The sequence below is a fragment of the Pteropus vampyrus genome, unplaced genomic scaffold, assembly GCF_000151845.1.
Source record: "Pteropus vampyrus isolate Shadow unplaced genomic scaffold, Pvam_2.0 Scaffold46, whole genome shotgun sequence".
NCBI lineage: Eukaryota > Metazoa > Chordata > Mammalia > Chiroptera > Pteropodidae > Pteropus > Pteropus vampyrus.
Genome location: NW_011888827.1, coordinates 3627328 through 3635827, shown reverse-complemented (window position 1 = coordinate 3635827; position 8500 = coordinate 3627328). Strand labels below are relative to the sequence as shown.

Below are 8500 nucleotides of genomic sequence, written 5' to 3'. Positions count from 1 at the left end.
TTTATACTCACAGGGCATCTCGATCCCGCCCCGTTGCATTTTAAGCGCTCCACGGCCACATGTGGCAAGTGGCTACTGGATTGGACAGCGCAGTCTACCCGGCCCAGCCACTGTCTGTACAGATGAGGAAACTGAGGCCCAGCTGGCTGGAGCCATATCGAGTCTGGTGCCCAGATCCTCTCTGTGTGTCCGATGCTTGTCCTGTGGACCTGCTCTGTGAGAGCACTATGCAGCTGCCATCTGCGAGATAGAGCAGGAACAAATCACTTCTTTTGCCATCAAGGAGCTGATGGTCCAGTTGGAAAAAAAGAACGAGGCCGGATGAACCTGCTGGGGAACAGTGCCTGCTGGCCAGTGCTTTCGTGGGGAACAGGCCGTCGGCGCCTACGCGTTCCTGAACGCAGGAGGGCTGTGGTGGTTATTCCCCCGCTTGACTTCCGTGTGGAAGGAGGGCTGAGTCAGCCTCTGGGGCTAGGAATAGGGTTTGGAAATCAGAGGGATGAGGTCGATATGAATACTATGTGTTTCTGGGGCATAAAGGGGGCTGTCTGATTAGAGCAGAGGGTGGGAGCTAGGAAGAGTGACCCTAAAAGCCAGGCAGAGGGGTTTAGATGTGAGTATTAGCAGCCACCTGAGGCCTCGAGTTGGGGAGGGGCTTGTGGGAAGCGGTGGGTCATGGAGGTCCCCTGAGGGATTGGAAGCAGCACCTGGCGCCCAGGAGGCGGGTTAGGAGGCTGCTGGAGCAGGGGGTGGGGGTGGGGTGGATTTAGCGGAAAGGGGAGCTATTCTATAGAATCGAAGGAAGCCTATGCTGCGGGGCCTTCAGCTTCGACGGCATAAACATGACCATGTGATGACAGCTGGGCATTTACTTCTTGCTGGGCTTCTCTGCCCGAGGACGGGAAGGACATTCTAGGTGGATGGATCTGCCTAAGTAAAGACTTGGAGTCAGGAAGGAGCAGAGGTTGGGGGTTAGGGTGGGAAATGGCTGCAGGTGACTGCTGGGGAGGGAGGCGACATGCATGACTCAATTACTAGGGGCTTTAACAAGCAGAGACAGCAACCCCTTATGGCATCAGAAATTGAGTGGTTTTCGGTGAGTCAATGGGATGCAGGGAAGAAGGCTTTTCAGGCCAAACCACGTAGCAGGAGGCAGGAAGCAAGAGGTAGGTAGAAGGAGGCAGGTAGCAGGAGGCAGGGGCTTGGATAGGTAGGAGAAAGGGGGTGGACACTGCAGGTGGAGAAAGTCAGTTCTGCAGAGGCATAGAGACTGGACCAGGCATAGCACATCACTGGGCAGAAGTCAATTCCATGGGTTACCCTCAGATGACACTCACTGCTTAAACGATCAAGAACTCGAGTCAACCACAGCATTATTGAACACTTACTCTGTGCCAGGCAGCGTCAAACTCTGGGGCGGGGGAGGGGGTTGATATAATGAGCAAGACACTAGAGGCTCTGCCCTGCCCTCGGCTTTCGTGGGAGTCAGACGTTAATCACAATCACATCTGTGAAAGAGTGATTATAATGGTTAAGTGCCAGGAAGGAAGGGTTTAGGGACATATGCATAGGGGTCAAGAAGGACTTCCTTGAGAAGAAATACTTTTCCATCTATTCACTTTCAACCCATCTGTGTCTTGATCCAAGACAAAGGGTAAGGGGACCCTAACTAGATCAAGGAGGGAAGAGGGAAGGACATTTTAAACAGCAGCAATGGCCTGAGCAAAGGCCCTGGGGTGAGAAGGAGCACAGGGTGTATGAACAAATGGGAAAATCAGAACGAGAATGAGATAATTAGGTGAAGAGGGAGAGGAAGAGCCTCTCTGGCAGGAGGAATGAGGAGTGCACAGGACCTCGGAGGCTGAGTGGCGTTAAGAGGTGGGGAGGCTGTGTGGGCCAGGCTGGGAGGTCCTTCCAGGCCGGGGCTCCCCGGGCTGCACTGCTGGGACCCTCGAGATACACAGTGACATGTGAAGCCATGCAAGAGCCCAGATAATTATAAAGGAAATCCGATTTTAGATCAGAGGCAAGGGTGATGTGGCAAATGAAGATGGAGGCAGTCGCTGAGGCTGGACCAGGCACGTCCCATTGGGCCACTTTGAAGACTTTTGACATTACCCCAAGTACAAGGCCATTGATGGACTTAAGACTGGGGAGTGGCATGAGCACACTGGTGTTTTTGGCTCCCTCCAGCTGGTGAGGAGAGTGGACTGTAGGAGGCCTGAGGGGCACAGGGATAGCTACAGGGGGGCTGGGAGGGGGTAATGGCAATGGTCCAGGTGGGAGCGGAGAATCAAGGCCTAAAACTGATGAAACGCTGCTCTTCACAGCTGGCTGGCTCCTGTGCAGCCTTCAATTATAGCAAATGTCCTCAGACAGGTTAGTGATTCTATTAAAGTGGCCCAACCTGGAGACCTGCATTTTGCAGATAATGCTGCATGAAGCCAGTTAATTCAGTGATTGAATTATTAAGTTAGAGCATCTATGACTTAATTTCATTGGCAGTCAGCAAGGCATCCTTCAAGTAAATTGACATTTGCTTTGCCATTCCCTCTTAAAACCAGTACAGTCGATTTGGTTAAATTTGTACAGAAAATATTCTTTTACAGTATGCAGAAGAACTCTGAAAAGAATGAAAATGAAATGCATTTTTTTCCTAATTGTAGCTCGTTTACTTATATGTATGTTAAACAACGGATAGAGCTGACTTCAAGGAAAAAAATCCTCTAACGAGTGAGACAGATCTCAGCTGAGACCTTCCACGAGCACTTGAAAATAATGGGAAGTCTGATATTTCTCAGGGTTAAATTAATACCAATTAGGACAATGTGGTTGATGATAATGTTTTGATCTTCTATGTCTGCTGATTTTTTTTTGCCTGGGTGTTCTGTCGGTCGTTGAGAAAGTTGTCAAAGACCCCATTTAGACTGTGAAATTGTTTTTTTCTCCCCTTAATTCTGTCTGGTTTTGTTTCATATATTTGAAGCTCTATTATTGAGTACATATACATTATAATTATTATATCTTCCTATCGAACTGATCGCTTTTATCGTTATGAACGCTCCTTTTCTATATCTCTGAAGTTTGTTTTGAAATCTATTTTATCTGATATTAATATAGTCAGTCTTCTTATGCTTAGAGTTTATACGGTATATTATTTCCATCCATTTACTGTCAACCTTCTTGTGTCCTTATCTTTAAAGAATGTTATCTTATTCAGACAGCAGAGTTCAGACTATTTTTTTAAATTCATCCTGACAATTTCTTTTAGTAGTGTCCATTACCCCTTATGTATTTGATCTATCATTTTATTTTTAGTTTTCTGCTTGAGTCCTCTGATGTTTTGTCCTTCTGTTCCTCCTTTCCTGCCTTTTAAAATTATTGGAATACTTTATAGAATTCCATTTAATTTTAATTTTCCTCTTAGCTGTTTAGCTATTTTTCCTTGTATTATTTTTACAGTGGTTGCGTGAAAGATTGCAACATACATCCTTAGCTTTTTACAGGCCATTTATAGTTAGTAATATACACTTCACATGGAATATAGAAATCTGCCACTTTGTAGCCCGATAACCACGCTCATCCTTTAAGTTAGAGTTGTTATAAGTAATACCTCTACATGTGTCATAAATCCCTCAAGACAGTGTTATAATTTTAAGCAGTGAAAGCTTTATAAAGAAAATAAAGAGGAAAGGCAAAGAACAAAACAAGACCCAAAAAATCCGCGAGTCTTTTGCATTGAGCAGATATTTACCTTTTCTGATGCTCCTCATTCTTTTCTGAGGATCTGGGTTTCCATCTGCTCTCATGTCCCTTCAGTCTGGCGTAAACAGAGCACAGCCCTGCCAGCCCCTGGGAGACGCGGCCCACGTGTGGCCTCCGTGCTCAGGACAGCCAATTCTGTCCTGAAAACCTTTGCTCAGGGGGATCCTCCTATACAGACAGTGGAGTTGATCCTCTGCCTCGGTTCTGAGTGTGCTACAGCTGCTGGTCCTCGCAAGGCCCCATTCTTGGTTTATTTCCACTTGCCTGCCTTGTCCCTCATCCCCTCGCCTGGGTCCCGGCCCCACGAAGGCATCCACTCCATTGTGTGAATACATACCCTACATACCCTTGAACAAGGACCTTGCTCTGTGTGCTTCTAATGAACCAGTGGAGAATCGTGCTGCAGAGCTGGCTCTCCCCTCCCCGTTTCCTACTCCTGACTACTCAGATCTGCGAGCAGACACGCAGGTAATCCGCTGAGTCCTTTTACTGGCCATGTGGTGCTCCTGCACATTTCGCTTATTTATTCCCTAGTGATGGAGACTGAGGTTACCTCCAACGCTGCAGCAAACAACACTGCAATGACTATCGTTGTTCTTGTCCCCTTAGGACTCAAGGAGGGATTTCCCTGAGATGGGGAGACAGATTGCTGGACCAGAGGGGGCAGCCTGACAAAATTCCACTGAGCACTCCTGATGGCTCTCCAGGAAGGCTGCGCAGTCCTTGCTCTACTCCCAAGAAAGGGTCCCCACTTCCTCACATCTTCAACAACAAATAGCATTTGCCCAACTTCCTAATTGTTGCCGCGATGTGGCGCTGTACCTCACTGTCGTTTTAATTGGCGTTCTCTGATTATTAGAGTGTCTGTCTCTTCACGAGCCTGGTAGTCATTTGGGCTTCCCCTTCCACAAACTGCCTGTTGCACCCTGTGCCTGGCTCGCCCCTGGGTGTCCCACCATCCTTCCCTACCCACGTGTTAACTAGCATATCAGGTTTTGCTACTGTGTCTCTTCAGGATGCCTTTGTTTCTGTTCATCTCTGCTCTGACCTATTATTTGTGTTTCACAGCTTAATGCCCAGGGGACACTTATTTCCAAGTCCTCTGGTGGGTGGAGGGTCTTCCCCATGGACCACTTACACCTTTTTTTGTCCTCAGCACTTTTATTGTCCCAATGCCAGAGGACACTAGATGAGTATGAGCATCTGCAATGTGCCAGGCACATTCTGCAAAGATCATCCCCTTTCACCCCAATAATAACTCTGGGAGGGGGGCCTCTTGCCATACTTGAGTGACAGATAGGAAACTTAGGCACATACAAGTTTGTTAACGGGCCCAAAGTCATGTAACTCGCAAAAGTGACCCAGCGAGGATGCTAGCTATAGCTTAAATTCATGTTAGTTTATCTCACATAACACTTATTTTAAGTAACTGCTATGGTCCAGGCAGCTCCTTGCCTTATCATTCCTAAACTATGAAATTTAGTGGAAAAAAGTCAACCTCGGTGGTACTTGTAGAACTTTCTAATACCTTGTGTTTGAAAGGAAGGGGAGCGGGCAGAGGCAGGGGTCTGGATGGCCGAGCTCACAAGTCTGAGTTCCGGGGGAGAGCAAATCAATGTGGTCACTGGGGTGCTTCCTCAAAGCCCTTTATTCGAGGGGGCTCTCCAGTGCGGGAAAGAGAGAGAGACAGGAATGAACCTTCCTGACTCTTATCATCTTACTGTTATTGTCCTGAGGCAGAAATCATTCAGGGACAATAGTGGCATCTCCTAACAAGGCTCTAAAAATCCTCTTCCCACCTATCTCATGAAGTAATATACTTCTGATGCCATTTTTCTTTTCATGATAGATAATTATTTAACCATATCTATTTAATAATTATTTATCCAAATTTATATTGTGTATATAATGCCTTTATCATTTATATACTACTAATAATCATTTATATGCTACTAATAATCATTTATATGCTACTTTATCATTTATATACTACTCAATCTTAAAGAGAATTTTAAAACTTAAGAGCCTTATGACCATAAGAAAAAAATTTAAAAGGTAATGCATATGCATGTGTTTGTTACAGTTCATGCAATAGATAAGGCGATAAATAAAGAAATTAAATAATAAAAACATTACAACTGGATAAAATTCTGTTGGAAGTAGAATTCAAATATACTTTGAAAGCATAAAGGAAACAATATAAATTTTTTGACTGTTAAAGAGAACCTTGTTCATATCTTTAAGTATAACATAGTGTTTTTGCATTCTTATATTATTTACATTTTCTTGGGTACATTTAAAAGAGAGTTATAATGGTTTTACACATAAAGGTCAACATATACAATATCCTCCAAACTATTTAAATTTATGATTAAAAAAAAATTTTTCGATGCCAACTGAAAAATGTGCGAGGCATACATATTTTTAAAAATTCTTTTAGGGGCTGTCCACAAAGTGTTTGAAGAGTCTGTTGTAGACCACAGTGCTCCAGGAGTGGTGACAGATCAGGAGGAGGGAGCACAGAAATTGTCATTTTCCCCAGAACCATCTTCTTCGAGCTGGCTGGGCCCCAGCTGGCATGGCTTCTTGTGTTCACCATCGTGGCATCACTACCAGAATGCGTAAGCACGCCGAGGGCAGGGATTTGCTCTGTTTGGGCCGTTACTGTGTCCACAGAATCAACCGTAGTGCCTGGCGCCTAGTAAGCACTCAACAAACATTTGGTGGGTGAATGAATGGCCTACGCTGAGCCCTCACTCTCTAAGGGATGCCTGTGTATTCCCGTTTAATTCTTAAAGCAACCCCATAATAGATCCAATTAGTAGCTCCATTTCAGCGATGGGGAAACTAAGGCATGGAGAAGGGGCATAACCTGCCCAAGGTCACTAGTCAAAGAAGTGGCGGGCTGGGACCCAGGCATCTTGACCAGAGCCCTTAACCATGACATCTGTCTGCACCCGGGAATGTGGGGGCAGGGCCGCATGCTTGGGGCCTGAAACTCCGGGCACTTTGGGGCACTCCATGAATGCGATACCCTCCACAGACATCTTCAACAGCTCCCGCCTTCTACTCTCTCTTCCTGAGTGGTTTTCCTTCTCTCCTCCCTGTTTAATATTTAAGTTACACACATCCTGGGACATCCTGGAGTCCCCACGTTACTGACCTACTTACTTATCCAACCATCTTCCTCGCATCAGGGGCGGCGATGGGAAGCCCAGGAGGTGTCTAAGTCGGCGGAAGGGCGTGCGAGCAGCGCACAGCGCTGGCTGCTCTGGGCAGGCTGCAGCCGACAAGCTAACATTAATAAAATAAGGCCTGACTCCACCGCTGAGAGGCCATGGCAGGATAACATTCATTCTAAGTGGCTTTCCAGGAAAACACCTCCTGTTCCTGCCCCCCAGAAGGGCCTCCGAAGCTCCACCGGCTATGTCAGAGGTGTCTGCTTGTTTCTCTTCTGTTTATAAAATAGGGGGACTTGGCAGTCAAAAGTAGATCCTTACTTGGTAGTGAGGATGACAGCTCCAGATCAGCCCCGGACAGGCACTCTGCCTGTCAACCATCTTTCTTTCTTTTTCTTTCTATTTTTTAAATTAAATTTATCAGGGAGTAACATTGGTTAATGACATTATATAAGTTTCAGGTGTACAACTTTATAATAATACATCATCTGTATTTTCCATTGTGTGCTCACCACCCAAAGTCCAGTCTCCTTTCATCACAGTCACCATATAGCAGGCCCCCTTGACCCTCTTCTACCCCCTCCCCTCCCCCCTGCTAACCAGCATCCTCCCGCCCGTACCTATGAGTTTTTATGCTTTTCCGTTTGTTCCTTTTTGTTTTACATCCCACAAAGAAGTGAAATGACATGGTTGTCCTTTTCTGTTTGGCTAATTTCACCCCAGCACAATATTCTCAAGATCCGAATGGCGATATTTCATCTTTTTTTTTTCTTTTTTATAGCCGAGCAGTGTTCCTCTGCACACACGCACCACGTCTCCATCCAGCCATCCAGGCCTCCTTTCTCATTTCCCCATCATCAGCCTGAGGGGACCCAAGGATCCGAGGCTCAAAGACTCCATGTGGCACCTGCCTCAGGCTCCGGACGTGGGAGAGGAGAGGGGTGGTGGGTGTAAAGTGACTTCTTCAGGAAAGAGAGATGTGTCCCTGGCTCCCAACACCCCCTCTCCCCTGCCACCCCAGGCTACCCACTAGCCTTCATGCCCTCACGGACAAATTCAGAACAGTGGGGATCAAAGAGCAGCCCAGATGAAAGCACTAATCCCTGGCTCCTCAACTTGGCTCCTACCCCTTCACCCCCGGGACCCTTGACCCCTCCCCCCGAAGCCCTTGTTTTCTTCCTTCTGCGCCTCAGCCGCTTCGCTCGGGCCGAGGACCCCAGGGCACGCGGCCAGGTGCAGGGGCCAACGAGGGTCTGGCGCTCAGGGCGGCTTAGGACCCGGTCAGGGCGCAGAGCCCCGCAGGGCGGCGCGGGTCCGAGCCGGGACGGGGGCGGAGGCGAGGGCGGAGCCCCTCCCGCTCCCCAGCCCCCCGCCTCCGCTCCGCGCGGGCCGTGACGTCAGAGCCGGACCCGCTAAACTGAGCGGCGGCGGCGGGGAGCTGGGGCGGAGACTGCGACCAGCAGGCGCCTGGACGGACGGAGCCCGCAGCGGCAGGGCAGGCGGCCAGCGGCGACCCCGAGGTAACGATGACCCGGGTCCCTGCCCGCAGCGCTCGA

General features: G+C 47.9%; 1 protein-coding gene across 1 annotated transcript in view; it reads left to right on the top strand.

Annotated features, from left to right (window-relative positions):
- Positions 1–1018: 1018 nt before the first annotated feature.
- SLC18A2 (solute carrier family 18 member A2) overlaps positions 1019–8500 on the top strand; it is a 42633-nt gene continuing 35151 nt past the window's right edge. The window contains exon 1 of the mRNA XM_011359308.2: positions 1019–1166. Within this exon, the coding sequence (XP_011357610.1) occupies positions 1019–1166 (148 nt within the window). The remainder of the gene's footprint in view (positions 1167–8500) is intronic.